Here is an 18,585-nt window from a genome sequence, read left to right on the forward strand (position 1 = left end):
GGAGATAACAAATAACCATCTAGAAAGTCAGGCCAAAATATAGGTGTTAAAAAAAGAAAAGGTCAACGTTTCAAAAAACGATGTCTTGGGGACAGCCTAGGATCAGAATCGCCAGGTTTCCCTCTTGAAAATGCTGATTCCTATGTCCTACCCAGACCTAGGTATAAAAGCTCTAGATATGGGAGCCACGAATCTGCATTAAAAAAAAATGTTTATTTATTTTTGAGACAGTGCAAGTCAAGAAGGGGCAGAGAGAGGGGGACAGAGGATCCGAGGATCTGAAGCGGGCTTTGCACTGGGCCACACAGAGCCCGATGCGGGGCTCAAACTCACAAACCGTGAGATCATGACCTGAGCCAAAGTCGACGCTCAACTGACTGAGCCACCCAGGCACCCTCCCGGATCTGCATTTTAAAGAGGCACGCCAGGTGATTCGTATGCACACCAAAATTTGAGAACCACTGTCCCAGATTCATACCAATGTGCAATTCAAGCAAATTCCTCTTGGCTATGATCCCAAATGACAAATGGCTAGCTAGAAGTTCCTCTTCATCACCTTTGTTCTCTTAATACTCACCAAGACAACCTATGTCACACTGGGAATCTCAGTGACCTCGTTTTTACCAGTTCTCCTGCTTTTAGATTCACCTGATATGTATTTCAATGGAACTTCTGGTATTGACTTAGATACAGAAATTAAATGGACATCTAGTTGTCACGGTCATCTTAAAACACCAATTCCTAGAGGGCCAATACACCCTGGATAACGATGTGACACCCTCACATTTATGTGACTTTCTGTTTCCAAAGCACTTTCATGTATGTCATCTAATTGCATCATTGCAATAGCCCTTGAAGGAAGCGAGCACAGGACTTATTGATTCCGTGTTATGGATGAAGAAATTGAGGCTCACCTAAGTGAAATGGCTTGCCAAATAGTCTTAGAGCTGAAAGTAGCAGAATCAAGATTTGCATTATGTTGGTGGCAACTTGTGTTCACAGTAGCATTACTCACAATAACTAAAATATGGGAGCAACCTGAGTGTCCGCCGACAGACGAATGGATAAATGAAATGTGGTTTTTAAAGACAATGGAATATCACTCAACATGAAAAAGGAAAGAAATTCTGACACATGCAATAACATGGGTAAACCTTGAGGACATCCTGCCAAGCGAAAAAAGCCAGTCACAAAAAGACAACTGCTGCATGATTCCTCTGACATGAGAGGCTCAGAGTGGTCGAAATAATAGGGGCAGAAAGCGGAATGGGAGGGGAAGGGAAAATGGGGCGTTAGTAGTTAACGGGTACTTAATGCCACTGAACTGTACACGTAAAAATGGTTATGAGGGTAAATTTTATGTTCTGTGTACTTTCCCACAATTTTTTAAAAATGGCAAAAAAAAGACTATGTTGCTACTCTTTTCCCTCCCCACGCTGTCAGGCCTAGTATGTTTTAGGTCATCCTTGGTACTAATCTGTCACCGAGACAGTGTCCCTTCTATAGATGTTCTTAATTGTGGCATAAGACAATGAGGGGAAATCTATAAGAGACAGGCAAGATATCTGGTGTTGCACACTCTATCCTTCTCAGCCTTTTACATTTCTTATTTTGGCTTGAGACTATAGGCACATTCACCTCCTAGTGAAATGCCAATTTTGGATGGACAAATACGAAACAGAAAGAAAATCTGAGTCAACCAATACGTCAGACCTAGTTAGGATCTACTCTATGAGCACAAAGAAAAGTGAAAATATTGCCCATTTTCATCTGATACATTATTTCAAGGGACAAGAACAAAATGAGGTGAGCTACTTACCCAGCATCAGAACTGTTCCCACAGAGTAAAGGTTCCAGCATGCCAGGAACTGTGTAAAAATTTGCTAGAAAAGTTTGAAGAGGCAGGAAATGAATAAGGCAGATACAAGTGAATGAGAGAATAAAGTTTCACTGTTCCTAATTAGCCCCAGCAGAAACAGTTATTGATTTTAGCTCATATAAATCTTTTCTGACAGAGGAAAACCTGATAAAAATTCTTTCCCATTAATCATTTTCATATATATACTTAAAAATGAAAAATGCTACTAGGAGTCCTAATACAATGTTCTTTTCACAGACACTTGACTTCCCCTCATATCTCCAATCTTCATGCTAGTTTCTGGGACTTGAAATTAAGGGGTCTAGAAGTGAGTCTTCTGAGTTCTTTATTCCTTTGTACAACTTTGGCCTTCCATCCTTCTTCTGTACCCAAGACAAATGAAAATCCTCACTGATCCATTACCATGTCCTATATTAAATTAGCAGGCATGTTTCCCTTTCCTGTATGTGTTCCTGAAATTCCCTTTGCAACATTTTCTTACAGCCACTTAACTGCCTTTATTTCTCAGGAGTGACTAATAGTGGCATTGTTAACTTTTCCCCATTTTATTTTACTAAAAAATTTTTTCATGTTTATTTATTTTTGAGAGAGAGAGAGAGAGAGAGAAAGAAAGAGAGAGAGAGAGAAAGGGAGAGAATGAGTGAGCAGGGGAAGGGCAGAGAGAGAGGGAGACAAAGGATCTGAAGGAGGCTCTGTACTGACAGTAGAGAGCCCAGTGTGGGGCTCAAACTCATGAACCACAAGATCATGACCTGAGCCGGAGTGAGACACTCAACCGACTGAGCCACCCAGGTGCCCCACTCCCCACTTTACAGAAATACCATCACACCAAATGTTCCTTTAGTGTAAGACCCAAGTGCTTTGGTTCCTGAAATGAAATTAGTAAAACTCCTTAACTACAATAGGCTCAAATGGTTACTTACAGATTACCTGACTCCCCACACCAGACCAACTATGACAGTCTTAGTAATATTAAGAGAGCTTACTTCGCATGTTCTGAACTAAATGTTTACATATCCGAGGTTTCACTGAACTACAGCAAATGGTATTTTTATCAAACTCGTGAGCCTGATTTTCAAAGCAAAAGTTTAGGGGTGCCTGCAAAAAAGCTATAGTTTCATTTTCAGTTTTAAAAGGAGAGAAAAAAAAAAAAAACAAACAAACCAGAGCGCGTTTCTGAACACAGTCCTACCCCGAGGAAAGGGAATAACTTCCTCAGGTTGCTTCAGTAGCACTGGATTCCTTTCCAGCCCAACTACTTTTAAAGCCCAGCGATGGCTTTGAACCACATAAACTACAGAAAGACTGGTCTTTCACTTCTTGCAGGAAAAGGGCCACCTACTTTTATTATTGATATACTCTTCCCAATCAAAGCCTCTGGTGCCATTTTCCAGATAGCTCTCATTGAAGTTTATGGGCCACACAACACACTTGTTTCGCAGGTTTCCCATGAAAAGCTGCAGTCCAATCAAGGCAAAAACGCTCAGGCAGAACACTGTCAGAATCATCACGTCTGACAGCTTCTTCACTGACTGGATTAGGGCACCCACAATGGTCTTCAGGCCTGTGGAGACAGAAGCCTCAGAATCAGAGTCACCCCATACCCCTCCCCACCTCCCCCAGCCTCCCTCTTGGCTACTGGCTTCTACTCCTCCCCACAGCACCACCCTTGAACCATGGCCACTTTATCTCTTATGCCATGGGAATAACAATGGGTCAACAATCAGTCATTCCAGAAGTATCAATTCTTGAGTCAATTAATTTTTAAAAAGAAAAAGAAAGTTCCTTCTCCAACACGCGACTCTTTTCTTCCTATACTTTCCTGAGTCTGACTGCTGCTTACCTCCTCGAATGAATCCGGCTCTTACTTGCCTCATAGTCTTCCTACAGGCTGTTCCCTATGCCTGGAATGCTTCCTTCCATTCCCCTGTCCTACCCGCCTAACTCCTATTCATCCTTTGGGCTCAGCTTAAATATCAATTCCCCCAGAAAGCCTTCCCGGACTTTACAATTCTTCTCCCTCCTCCATTATTATTAATAATTTAATAATACCTCATACTTTGTAGCATTTATCACGGTTATAATTAATTATTTATGTGTCTCATTCACAGCTGTATCTAGACTGCCTAGCTCATGGCAGGTACTGAGTAAATATTTGCTGAATAAACAAATGGGAAAGACAGGGATGGAGGAGGGTTCCTGGTTGGACAGAGAACTACTGGAAAGTTTAAAAGCCAAGTAGTAAGAAAGTACGATAAATATTTTCCCAAGAGCTCTGGTAATGCCAATATATTGAAAAGGTTATTGTCAACCCAGTATTTATGGTTCGTCTTTCCATTTACAAATATACCTTCTCTGTATCACACATATGCCCTGTTCTCTACAACTGACCTTTTTTTCTATCCTAGATTGAAAACAAAATAAAAAACATATAACCCACTTGAATTTGAGGTTTAACTGCAAGCCACTGGTTCAAATTTAAACCTGCAGGTAGCTTTCTTAACTGCACATGGAGTTATTAATGATAGGAGACACAGGAGAACATGGTTGTGGGTTCATGATGTTTGGGTCAAAACGGATTCTGTGTGAGGCTCTCCCGGGCATGTCTAGGCATCGGGCCATCCATAGGACATAGCCAAAAATATACTGAGCACTCCAGGGATGCCAGTGTACCAGGACAGATGGGAGGCAAACCCAGTGCCTTGACACATAGGCCTCGAGAGGGATCATACTCCTGATCCACTTCCGAAGGCAGGAATACCAGACTGAAATTCAAGAGAAATCCTAATCTTGGCTGTGGAGTGGGAAGCGAGGTATATAATTACTGCTCTTGACTAAGTTATACCACTACTTGTGTGACCTGAGTAATATACCTAACCTTTTGGAATCTTAGGTTTTTCATCTTTAAAATGGGAATAATTATAGTTGAACCTCTAGGGCTGTTGTGAGGATTAAGCATAATTCATTTAAGTACTTAACATAGCCCCTGGCACACAGCAAAGACGCAAATGTTAACTATTTTTGTCTGAACCTCAGTTTACTCATCTATAAAAAGGCATTACCAAAACGCTTCACTGGGCTGTTGTGAGGTTTAAATAGGAAAATGAATGTAAAATACCAAGTACAGTGCCTGGCACTTGACACTGGCAAGCTAGCAAGCTATCGCTGTTACACATGCGGTGTCCTCCTCAAAGAGATATGATTGGGATAATGACACTATGTGGCTAACCTCGTACAGTGATCGAATGGCGGGGGGGGGGGGGGGGGATGAACATGATTGGGTTTTTCTGCTGTATTTTGCAAGTAACCACCTGGAATTTTTAAAGTTGGATTTGATAGAATTTTCTATACAAGTCCAGTAATAGTTATGCATGCTGTGAGAAGCACAGGACCTGGCATGAAGCATACACTTTATATATATATAAAATATATAATATATACACATATTTTTTAAGTTCACTTATTTTTGAGAGAGAGAGAGAGAGAGAGAGAGAGAGCGAGCGCGCAAGTGGAGGAGGGGCAGAGAGAGAGGGAGACCGAGGATCCAAAGTGCGCTCTGCACTGACAGCAGAGAGCCTGACGCAAGGCTCGAACTCACGAACCATGAGATCATAACCTGAGCCAAAGTTGGACACTTAACTGACTGAGCCATCCAGGCACCCCTCAGTTAATATATTTTCATTGAAAGAGCAAATGAATAAGTTTTCTTTCCTCTCACACAGATAACCTGAAAGGATTCTAAAAGATATTAAAGAAAAAAGAGCTACAAATTAAGATTGCAGAGATACAAAAGTGTGCAGAGGCCTGTGCTTTCTTACGGAACAGACCTTCCATGAAGACTGTGGCCACCAAAAGGATTAGGAAAAGCTTGTCTGCATTCAAGGCACAGGACACAGGACATTTCTAACCTGATTGTTTTCTCCTCATAAGGCTGTGCAAAAAGAGCACCAGATAGGGAATCAGAAAGCAGGAATTTTGGTCCTGGCTTAGCCACTAGTTATAACCCACTGTACATCAGAGCAAGTTCAAGGTTCCACCTCAGTCTCATTTTTCCATACACAGTATGTGGCAGTGGGCAGTGGAGGAAAAACTGAAGAATCTTCTTGAAAAGCCTTTCAGAATAGGGGAGAGATATTTATTCTTTCAGACTAAGTAGCTGAAATTTCAACCTTTTATTTGAAGGCCCTAAGAAACTGTATCATAGTCACACAGGCAAGTAAGAAGATACTGGTGGTATAAAATAGAAGGCAACCATCAAGATGTAAAAGTTGCTGCAGTATTATGGGTCTTATTTTCATAAGTTGCTGAGGAATAGAAAAGTCCTTCACTGCATTTGGCTCAGTTGAGGTGGGTCTATACTGGGTCAATAATTCAATTCTAGGTTCTTAAAATTATAAAGCTCTGTTTTCAAAGTCAAAGCATGATTAAAAAAAAAAAACAGTTGAATAAGTCACTGAAGAATGGTTGTAATTTCTCTTCCTGGACTTCTTTAAGAAGAGCTTAATATCATTCAGAATATCTCCCCTGAATGGTTCAGACAAACACTTACGTGAACATGGGATGATTGTTCAAAGTCATTTCTGTTTCCATTTTAAATGAATTGAGAAAAGAGCTGTAAGCTGTCATTCATATTAGTGACATGAGTAAATACTACAAAAAGAGTCAAACCAATGCATTTGTGATGTAAATACATACATAAAATTAAATAAAATTTAAAAACCCATAAAATTTTAGCATGAGTCTAATTTGATTTTCCTGGGCTGGGAACTCTCGATGAATGAGTGAATGAATGAATGAATGAGTGAATGAATGAATAAAATAAAATAAAATAAAAATTTAAAAACCATACAATTTAGCATGAGTCTAATCTGATCTTCCTGGGCTGGGACTCTCTGGACAGTTCCAGGCCTGTTTAATAGGAAATTCCAGGCCACGAGGCTCAAACAATCCCCTGTTTCTAAACCTGGGCTCTCAGCAACCTTGTATGTAGGAAGTGACCTTCTGTTAGTAGTTTATAGACGTCAGGGTGGACATCTGATCTAAATCCCAATCGTTTCCTCCAGGACTGATTGATTGATTTCTCTATTCATTCATTTATTTTTAATTTCAATCAGTTTTAAGTTTATTTTTGAGGGGGTGGGGAAGGACAGAGAGAGAGAGAGAGAGAGAGAGACAGAGTATCCCAAGCAGGCTCAGAGCTGACAGCAGAGAGCCTGATCCGGGGCTCGAACTCACGAACTGTGAGATTATGACCTGGGCCGAAGTTGGATGCTTAACTGACTGAGCCACCCAGGCACCGCTCCTCCTGGAATTTAGAATGGGACAAGAGACAGTCCAGTAGCCTTTTCAAGTACAAGGAATGATAACATAAATTTGGGAACTAAGTGGTAGCCTTATTCTGTCATTATGTTAGGATATGCCCGAGAAGTAAAGGCAGTTAGTAAGCTAAGAGATAGAAAAAGGAAATGGACACACGGAGAGAAAAAGACATTAAGACAAAGTACTTCCTGGTATCTGGAGCTTTCTGACTGCATTCTGGTTTCACAGGCTTCCAGAAGCCCAAAAGCATTCCAACCCTTAGATTCCCTGAAGTACTCATATATCCTTTCATTTGCAACCAAAGATGTTCAACTAATACACCAACCATACGTGGAACTCATCACTTTCCTGGGAATAGACCTACATGCTCTCACTCAGCTGGTTTCAAATCTTTTCTCCATAAACCAGATGTCATTGCTGAAGAAGTCTGTAAACATGAGTCAAGAAAGAAAAAAAAAAAATTCAAGTGTTTTGTTTTGAAGTCTGAGGTTTAGATCAACTCCTTGGTAAGAGTTCTTTCAGCTTTCAAGAAGTTTCAAGTAGAAACTCAAGTTGGAAATGGCATTCAGGTATACAGGGGATCAGAGAAACAAATCTTAATTAAGCAACAATAATCACTAAATAACACTACCGATGGCCGTCTAAAAAGTTTACTCTCCAAGATTCTCATCCAGGTCCCATAGGAAGAAAGGTGATTTAGTGTGATGTTAGCATCCCGAGGCAGACACACAATTACACAGCAATATTAAATGTAAATGGTCACTGGATCATCTGGCCTCAGCCAAGACTCTTCTTCCTTCCATTAGGGTTGATGACTGTGAATGACCATATTTGCAGAAATCAGTGCCAAGTTAGGGAGATGATGCTGTCAATGCATTTCTTTTTCTTTTTCCAATTTTATTGAGAAATAACTGACATATATCACTGTAGAAATTTAAGGCGTACATCATGATGTGAAATGATTACCATAGTAGGTTCAGCTCACATCCATCTTCTCATATAGGTACAATAAAAAGGGGGGGGGGGGGAAGAAAAAAAGGAAAAACATTTTTCCTTGTGGTGAGAACTCTTAGCAGTTACTCTGTTAACAACTTTCCTATATATCACACAGCAGTGTTAGCTATCCTCATCATGTTACACTTTCCATCCCTAGTACTTACCTTTCTCTTATAACTGGAAGTCGTACCTTTTGGCCACCTTCCTCCAATTCCTCCTCCTCCCACACTCTGCCTCTGGTACCCACAAATCTGATCTCTTTTTCTATGAGTTTGTTTTTAGGTTCCACACATAAGTGAGATCATACATTTCTCTGTCCAACTTACTGAGCATAATACTTCAAGGTCCATCCATGTTGTCACAAATGGTACGGTTTCCTCATTTTTTATACCTGAATAATATTCCATTGTGTGTGTGTGTATGTATATATGTATGTGTGTGTGTGTATGCATGTGTGTGTGCGTGTGTGTGTGTGTGTGTGTGTGTGTGTATCTCACAACATTATCTATTGATCCACCCATGGACACTTTGGCTGTTTCCATGTCTTGGCTATTGTAAATAATGCTGCTATGAGCATGGGGTGCAGATATCTTTTTTGAGTTAGTGTTTTCGTTTCCTTTGGATGTATTCCCAGAAATGGAAATGCTGGATCATATGGTAGTTCTATTTTTAAGTTTTGAGGATACTTCATACCGTTTCCCATAGTGGCTGCACCACTTTACTAATCCCAACAATGTGCAAGGGTTCCCTTTTTTCCATATCCATGCCCAGTGTTTGCTAACTCTTGTCTCTTTGACGATGGCCATTCTAATCTGTGTGAGGTGATATCTCATTATGGTTCTAACTTGCATTTCCCTAATGATTAGTGATATTGAGCGTCTTTTCATGTACCTGATAGTCTTTCGCAGAATGCATTCCTTGAACTCAAGCTCTACAGTCTTGCCAGCAGTGACTGATATGCTCTAGTAAATGCAGTGAGGCAAAAATGCGTCCTGCTATCACCAATGCAGGTCACTGAAGTAAGAAGCTGCTGGTGGAATTTCTAACCTGATGCACGTAAGAATGGAAAATGCCACTGTGCTGGCTGTGAGGAGAAGTTGCTTTGCTTCTTCTACTGGCTCACAACACCACATACCAGAACAAGCAAGATACTGACTGAAAACTGATTATCCAAAACAGAGCAGAATGCTCCTTCAAACAACTCCCACACAGCAGAGTGCACAACAGAAGCCACGTGGGGGCAAATTGGACAGCGAGAACTCTTGGAAAAGGCTAACATTAACTAGCACTGGGATGTGTTTGAGCAGAAGCAGTTAATACATTTACTGTAAATCAGGAAAAGACAGCTGGACCCAATGTACAGAAATGTCAGCTATCAGAGAGGAATTTGGGCCATTTAAAGAATTTTGAGGAGAAGCTGAAGCCTCTATGTCCAAAGGCACCGCTGAACCTCCTGTCACCTTTCATGACGTCCAGCCATCTCCTGAACAAGTGAACAAAGCCTGCTTACGTGCCAAGCCCAGAGAAATCAGCCATGCATGCTGGGATCAAAATCTTCCACCATGGTGATGCCAGATTGTAAATAAAGTAAATTTCTATTTCCTGGTTTGTGGCTCAGGTTGAAAAATCTATCTGGTTTGAAGCAACGCGAACTAATTCTACAAAATTCACACCGGCACGGGTCTCTAGAGGGGTAACGAGGAGTTCTCACTCCACGGGAAGTAAGTTTCCCCAATTCCTGAAGTCTGGCTTGGTCCAGACAAGTCCTAGGGTAAATTTGTGCCAGGTCAGTTTTCTTGCCGCAGGTTCAAGCCTTACAATGATATTATTGAAGGTTCTGTAGATCGGGAATAAATTGGGAGAGATTCAGAGGCAGTAGATTTATTTATTCAACACCAGATTTATATCACAAGGTCTCAACAAAACTTAAACTAGCTCCCAAAGGTGGATCGGTGGGATCCTATGAGACTTCAGTGTTTCCCCACTTAGGGCCACTACGTTACACTTCGGTTATTTTTTCTGAGAAGCAATGTGGGAAAAGGAGAAACATAAAAGCAACTGGATTAATAACTAGAATACTGTAAAGGAAACAATGAGGCTAAATATAGTCTGAGAACACTTTCCCCCTTCACTGTGCAGCAGAAAATTGCCATACTCATAGTGCACACACTTAAAGAAAATGGTTTCTTTGTGAATACTGGGGTGGGAGGTAAAAGGGCCCATCATTTTTCCTACTTCTTCTCTGATACCACGGGTAAGGAGAGAGAGTAACAGAAACGAAAGCACAGAAATGAAAAATCAAAGAGAAAAGTAATCAAGAAATTACAACTCTAAAGAAAGCAAAACGATATTAAACCAGCGTGGGCAAATAGGGACGCAGTGCTTTTCAGGAGTCACTGAAATGATGCTAGAAATGAGAAGCAACTGGTAAATAAGGCCATCCCGACCCATTTTATTTACACCATTAAATGCTACTCTGTAGGCAAAACCTCAGACGCCTGCTTTGAGATGGCCACCCTGTCTTTGGGCAGGTCAGTCCTGTGGCACACGGTCAAAGAACGGAGAAGATGAAACTTCTGGCAAAGTCACTCAGAAGCTCATTCTTCCGCCTGGGCCCCAAATGAATATAGAGCAAAAACAAAGTTTTAAGACGTAAATTTCTACATAGTATACTTCAATGTCAAGTTGAATGTGGCAAATTCCAGACCAAAGGAAATGTAGAAAGGAAGGATCTCTTCCTGTAACTGACCGTTCCAGCATGCAGTTTGCAAGCACTGTTCTTGAAGCCAAGCTCTCTGAAGCAAAAGGCGAACCATGTGTGATGCATGTCTAGATCTTGAGTCAGCAAATAAAAAGGGTGAGAATGTGGGTTTGGTGTTTTCTAAGCCACGAAAAGGCTCTAAATCAAAGCACCTCTTATCCAAAAGGCTGGAGCTAACTGAGGCAGTGCACTGCCCCATCTCCTGGGAGTCCTGACTGCTCTGACGCAGTCAGAATATCTACCAAAGGTGCTAAGAGGGAAGGCAGTGGCAGCCCAGGGGAGTGGGTGAGTTCTCCAGGAAAACTCTCGTGAAGGGAGCCAGGGGCTTTGGGGGATCTTGCAGACCCCACGTCAGTTCTGTGGTGCTCTTGCTGCTGTTTCTGGCAGCTTCAGCAAAAGCCTACAGTCAAACTGGGAACAGGAACAGGCAAAAATATCAGCAGTCCCACTGAAGTGATCCCGGAGAAGACTTGGTGTGCAGGACGATGGCTTTCACAAAGAGGGAACTGAGGCCTGGCTCTACAATAGAGTAAAAAATGACTGAGATTTCCAGTCAAGAAATGGTGTCAGGTCTACTAACTCATACAATGGTATTCCCACCTTGAAAGGAGACCTGGGTAACAGGCAGGTAGGAACAGGACAATAGCCCTCGATAAGTAGTATAGGGAACGAAAGGATTTGGGATAAAAAGTCACACTTTAATTCAAGTATCAGTTATACCACTCACTGACAGAGACCTATTACTGGCTTTATTATCCCTTAAAGTTCTTCTCCATCCCAGTTAACTTCACAAAGCCAGCTTGAGTGGCGGTGCTTCTAGAAACAGGAATTGGGAATCTATTTCAAACCATCAAGCTGAGGTCTAAACGCTGACACAAGCCCTTTCTTTGAGTTTAGGTTTCTTCTTTAAATAATAATCGTTACACAAAATCATTTATGGAGCCCTACCAGTACTTATAAACACTATAGAAATGTGCTTATAAATATATTTTATAGATAGACTGATTAATAGTGAGGATAAATAATGTGAGGCCAGTCAAGAGTTATCTTGCAGAAATGCTGTGGTCAGAAGCTACCCATACAGCAGAGACAGAAGCTAAGAGCTAGACCAGAGATAGCATCTGCTGCCCTAGTTAGTGAACAGAATGCAGCTTTCCAATTTAATTCTGGAAGAGAAGTTTTGAGATCACAAGAACATAAAGAGACAGATGCCTTGCAGAGTACGTTGGGGGAAGTGAGCAGAAAACATGGGATCATATTTAAAAGAGGCCAGAGACGAAAGAGAGCAAAGGAAAAATGAAAGTAAAGATTTGGTGCTCCAGATGCCTTAAAAAATAAGACAAGGCCTGCCGAAGGGTTAAACCACCATCAATGAGCTTCATGAGGCTGCCCACAGAATGAACTGCGCTTTCTGTCGCAGGCTAGGAACCGAACCTTGACTAAGTCGGGGTTGTGGTTTTTTGCCACGAAGAATATACTCTCATGGACACCCAGCCTCTAGTTGATAAGGAGAAAGCTCCCATTGCTAAATACAAAGGTATTCATTTTTAGTAGGGCCCGAATTTACCGGCCCACTTCATGGCCCAAGTTTGTAAATGGGGAAACTGAGGTTTACCTTCCTTGAGGTTCTCAGAAGGCCACATTCCAAGTCAGCCTTCTCCAGGATTCTACCTTTGTGCTTCCCTCTCTCTGTGTCTGATATTTTAGATAAAGTTGAAAAGGGGAAGACAGGAATATTTCTGAGTCAGCCACAAGAAAAGCCATGGGACATCAGGAATGGGACGCCTCTGTTCTTCACGTCCCTGTTCCTACAAAGCTGCACTAAAAAGCTTGGTCTCTTGGGAATCTTCCCTGAAAACCCCTGAACACAACCAAAGTCCAATCAGCAACCATTCAGTCTTGATTTCTGCCGTGTTACTGCCAGTATATCGCAGGCTTGCAAGACTAACTAAAATATCTTTCCTTCCAGGCAAAACCAGTCTTTAGAAAAAACAGTTAAGTGCTACTCGGTAATAAGGATTTATATTAAATGAAGGACCTTAGCTTGGGGTCCACAGATGGGTTTCAGAGGGGCCTGCAAACTTTCCCCTGATTCTCAAAAGGATCCAAACCCTTCTAAAGGTTAAGAACCACTGGGCCAGCGCAAACAGCACCAAAAAGAAAAAGGCAAAAATTATAAAAAGACTGTCGATTAACTACCTCTCAACCACCCACTGATTCCTTTTTTTTTCTTCTCAAGTTTCTGTCCTTTTTGTTTGCCCAGACATTCAGATGTATGTATCTTATCTTACCTTGGATTGTTTTTAACAGCATCTGCACAAGCATTCATGGGGATCTGTGTTTGAAAATGGTCTCTGAATATATATATATATATTCACTGGTTCTTACTCCAGTGAAACAGACAGCGACAGAATGTGATAGACAGTGATTATTAAAGTTCAGTTCCCTAACTCCAAGGCTCTTTAATTTGGCTATAATACTGGACTAGTCAACGGGTAAGTCTCTTCTGGGGTTAAATAATTCCATTAACACAGTGACAGTAAAAGTATAGTTCATTGAAGAACATCCCATCAGCAAACCATGCGACAGGAAGCCTAGAAATCACAAGCAATGGGATGACAGTGAATGTTAAATTACTGTAATTCCATGAGGCCAGGAAGCACATGATTTATGTTCAAAGAGACAGCTAGCTCTGTGACAATTTTTTCACATATTGTAAGATCCAAATGATGTCGAAGCACGTGCTTTTTCAAAGCATGGAATGGGGGCTGCATGCCTGGCAAAGCGTCATCACTGAAACTGCCTTACGACCAAAGGGCCATCCCAGAGAACGTCTCCCAGGAGAAACATGCGGAGTGCAAGGCCATACCAATTGTGCTGACGCCAGCTTTAGAATGTGGTGGACAAATGAATGGAGGGGAAAGAGGAGATGAGGCAGTCAGTCTTGTGTGTAAATTTTCTCACCTGGAATTACAGAGATAGTTTTCAAAGCTCGCAGAACCCTGAATGTTCTCAGCGCTGAGACATTGCCCAGGTCCACAAACTCTGTCACATATCTGTAGTAAGGGAGGTCACACACGGACACAAATGACAAACACAGACACGAACACAAAACACCGAAGGAAAAAAACAAAACCACAACAAAACAAAAAGTACAATACGTCACGTCAGGGCCCTAACCCCACACCTAACACCAACCCCGGGCCATCTTACCTGGGATTACCGAAATAGTTTTCAAAGCCCTCAGTACCCTGAAAGTGCGTAGAGCTGAAACATTGCCTAGGTTTACAAACTCTGTTATATACCTGCAGAATCAAACCAAAGTTAACTTGTAATGGTACCACTGGGCGAGGGTTTGACAATGGGGGGGAAGAAAGGGTCTTACACACAAGCTATGATTTCATTTTTTGTTGTTGTTGAAAAAGAAAATTTCAAAATATAAACACTTAAAGAACACATTTTTTTTTTTTCCAGTTGGCAAGGAGAATTCAAAAGAATATTTGAAGGAACCGATACAACCGGGAGGTTCCTGGGGGCTTACTCTCTTAATCAGCATCGGGCTGTGTAGATCCCAATCAGAATGACTACTCTCAGTCCACTCATTATGTTTAGCAAAAAGGAAGGCCAGGAGGTATCAAAGGCTTATGTCCCCAAGCTTTGCGAACAATTTCTTAGAAAAAGGAGACAAATTTCTGCAGCAGAATCCCCATAAAAACAAATTTACATTCAAATAACTCCCTCGATGACAACGGCAAAAGTGCCTGTCTATATATATGACTTATCCAAGAGTTGTACGCATTATCTTTGCAGTCATGCCTACAGATGAAGTTATAGCCTGTGACATACAAAAGCAGGGCTCAGGATCATGGGATCAAAGCAAAGAGTGTGTTAAGTGCCCGTTTTGTCACCAGCTCTGTGCCTAGCAAAAGACACTTAAATTTTAAATGAACACCAAGGTGTACTCATAATGTTGGAAAGCTAGAAGTTGCCTTAAAATAACAGAAAGTCAAAGTTCCAGTTTCAAATATTCAATGCATACCATTCATTCATTCATTCATTCATTCATTCATTCACATTTTCCAGGTGAAATACATCTTTCTGATGCTCAGGCCCGTATATATACAAACACACTCAACCTTTCACACATTTGCATACACACACACACAGCCTATACAACACCCTTATTATACCCTACTCTACCAGAGAGTGCTTTCCCAATCTGAAGATAAAAATAATAAAGTCTGTTATAACTCTTCTATCATCAGCTAAGTTTCCCAAAGAGATACGTGTTCATTGTTAAAACAACAGTGAACAAGAGCAGTTACCAAGAGCAGCTAGCATACTAATGGGGAATTATACTATTATCTTGCAATAGTTTGAAGTTCTGGTCAGTACTTCCTTAGGAAGTGACCAGTTTGGATACCTTGGCTCATGTTTTAACTCTAAAATGTGCTCTGAAGTCTCCAACATCTGGGTCAGCCTCACGAAATTACATGCGATATAACATACCCAGGAAATGGATTTTCAGCTTAATTAAGGTTTACACCTAAAACATTTCAAGTCTTCACTAAGGCCCCATAGTGATCAGCGTGCAAACCTTGGTCAGTGTTATAAGGGGGAAGAAAATATGAGAGCATGTCAATGGAAAAATCACTTCCTACTTCCTTTCTTCGCTGTGAAGCCTTGGCTTACCTTCTTCCATATAGACATGCTGCCACTGCCTAGACTGCCCAGCCTTCACAAGCAAGAATCCCAGGCATAAGCCTGTGTGGCCTTGCATGGTTACCCATTAACTCTGCTTGTAGCTGGCCACAAACGTGCCCTTAACCAACACAACCACGCATACAACCACATAGACGTAATCACACCCTGAATGTCAGTCAATAAAGTAGGCAGACAACTTACGCCATCATGATGACGCTGAAATCTAACCAGTTCCACGGATCCCGTAAAAAGGTAAAGCCATCTATGCAGAAACCTCTTGCAATGATTTTCACTAGTGATTCAAATGTATAAATCCCTGTGAATGTGTACCTGTCAAAGAAACGGATAGCTCGAGGTAAGTTCTGAACAGACAGAAACTTTGAATGAATCTTTTAAGGTAACGGTGCCTGAAGTGCAGCTTCGACTGACAGAGACAAAACAGAACGGGCACGGCCAGTGCAGCAGAAAGAATGGCAGGAAGGGGAAATTTGAAGGAAGTAAGTTTGAAGGAAACTTACCGAAACACAAAACCAAGAATTTTGGAATGTTGTGGGTACCATCTAGTAGGTGATAATTTTGAACCAGGTGAGGAGGCCCCAGAGCTATTTTTAACTTTAGACAAGTCAAAAAAAAAAAAAAAAAAAAGGAGACCTCATGTTGGAGAAGAAGACAGTGCCACGAGGGACTAACTGAGGGCACAAGATGGCACTGGGGCAGCAGGTCAAAGGCTCTGGCCAGCACAGCAGGGGGTGGAGGTGAAGGGCAGTAACTTCCAGAGCACACTTTCTCTTCTTTCTCTTTCTAGAGTTTGCCTCTAAGGGTAGTTCCTAAATTCCACATGAAGCCTCCCCCCTCTCTGTGAAGTAAAGACTGGGGGGAGAAAAAAAAAAACAGCAACAACAATTTTTTTCCCTTGACGTTTAAACCGTGCAAAGCAAGATTCGGTGAGTAGAAATCCTTGAAACAAGCAGGCAGACAAATTAATAAATGAGCTACTTACTCTACATTCTTCGACCATTCAGGAGGGTTACTAAAAGTCATGAATACACAGTTGGTCAAAATAGTGCACATAATGATCATGCTAAATACTGTAGAAAAGAGTCAAGGGAGAATGTACAAAATCTGGCCTGTTTTCTTCCTCAGAAAGCAAACACGTTTCACACTGGGTATCATGAGAATTAAATCGGTAACCTGAAAGGAGAATGCCACCATATGTATCTACACCTGACCAGAGAACTGTGGGTGGACACAGCAGGAAGGCCACTTTCAAAAAGCCTGTCACTGCTCTACCCCTTTTGGATAAAACATTCCCCCCTCTTGCCACTTTAGCCTCAGCTATGGAATAAGCCTCCAAATACCTTTATACACAGTAACCTGAAATCTACCCGTCTACTGGATGCCAAAGTCATCAGGTGACAAAGTAAATTGAATCGAACCTGTATTATTCAGTACTCATTTATTAATTTACCTTATGCAACTACTTACTTGAAAATCTACATGCAATTAATGGTTTACTTTTAATTTTAATTGAAGTATAGTCAATATATACAATGTTACGTTAGCTTGGGTTTAGAACGTAACAGTTCACTTTTCTCCCTAGTTCTCCAAAGGGCTGAGTTGTCCTTGGAGGGCAATGCTACAGCCACTATGTGTGGCATTTGCACAATTTGGGAAACCAGTTATGGCCTGTTGGGCAAGGATTTCAAGGACATCTGTACTGCTGTACCCCTAAAAATTAGATAATGGGGTAAATTCATCTGATCATTTTGAAAGTGCCCAGGAATGCTTATGGATAACAAACCACTTTGATGTCTTTTCAGTCTACCCAAGATTTTTCTCAGCCCTTTCTGTTCTTGTCTACTGAGAAAAAAATAAACTCCTTTAGGTCAGCATGGGAATTATTCAAACTCAAACTGTCACTTTACCCAGCAGAGAAGCCATATCTCATTTGTTGCTAACTCACTCTCTCTTGCTAATGGCATTCACCATCTTCATTCTATTAATGGAGTTTCAAAAACAAAAAATACTTCTTACGGCTGGGTTTTTCTTCCGGGAATCATAACAGAAGACATTGTCTTCTGAACCAGCAAAAAGGGAAGAAGTCCATTGTGAATTATTTATTCCTTATAAACCTTTAGATTTCAGAACTACGTTACTTGTAAACCACTGATTTCAGAATCAAGCTACTAAATTCTTAGAGTTAATAAAATGTGGCAAAAGCTTATTAGCAAACCAATCTGCCCAAGTTGCAACTGCTGCTTCCTCATCTTACCTGGAGGATACACTATCCTTGGAAGCACAGGACTAAGCACTGACAGATTCAACACCAACCATAAAATTTTAAAGTTATGCAAAGTAGCTAAACCCATCACATAATTTTTTATCTGTCATATGCTCTCCTATATTAATAAGATAAAAAAAAAGGCAGGCCACATGAGTAAATTGGCATTTTCTATTTAAGGGCAGTAAAAATACCAGAAAGATGCATATCAGTCTTACAATCTAGATCTAAACCTCTGTACCGAAGAGGCCATTTAATCTGAGACTATCTCAGACACTTTCCATACCCACTGCTCAAGAGATCAGAAATATACAAGGCCGATCTCTAAAGCATTCATTCAACTATTTGCGCTCAACAAAGCAGCCTTCCAAAAAATTCTAATATCGGACTTACGCTAAAGAACTGAATCATGCTCAGGATAAAATTACTGAGGCCTGAGCGCTTTAAAAAGTTACAGGTTATCATCTTAATTTGTCTCTCTTCACGATACCAACAAAATTCCAGACTCCCATGATATCATCCTAGGAAAAAAGAATTTGCTGAAGCTCAGCTCAGGATCCGGAAGAAGTTCACTCACACTTCTGACTGGTGGGATAGTCAAGTACACTATTGATAAAATACTTAATATACAATTCGACTGTCAAA

General features: G+C 41.1%; 1 protein-coding gene across 9 annotated transcripts in view; it reads right to left on the reverse strand.

Moving 5' to 3' along the window:
* Positions 1-18,585, reverse strand: part of SCN8A (sodium voltage-gated channel alpha subunit 8) — a 180,314-nt gene that overhangs the window by 77,415 nt on the left and 84,314 nt on the right. For 5 of the 9 annotated variants that reach the window (XM_086713355.1, XM_086713360.1, XM_086713357.1 and 2 more), the window contains exons 4-8: positions 16,660-16,748; positions 15,861-15,989; positions 13,920-14,011; positions 3,222-3,443; positions 1,820-1,883 (exon numbers count right to left, since the gene is read on the reverse strand). In XM_086713355.1, the coding sequence (XP_086569481.1) occupies positions 1,820-1,883; positions 3,222-3,443; positions 13,920-14,011; positions 15,861-15,989; positions 16,660-16,748 (596 nt within the window). Of the gene's footprint in view, positions 1-1,819; positions 1,884-3,221; positions 3,444-13,919; positions 14,012-14,168; positions 14,261-15,860; positions 15,990-16,659; positions 16,749-18,585 lie in introns of those variants that run through there. The other 4 variants (XM_086713361.1, XM_086713358.1, XM_086713356.1 and 1 more) reach the window with 2 other exon arrangements.

Source organism: Puma concolor, chromosome B4, assembly GCF_028749965.1.
Source record: "Puma concolor isolate L17-30 chromosome B4, mPumCon1.1.hap2, whole genome shotgun sequence".
Classification (NCBI taxonomy): Eukaryota; Metazoa; Chordata; class Mammalia; order Carnivora; family Felidae; genus Puma; species Puma concolor.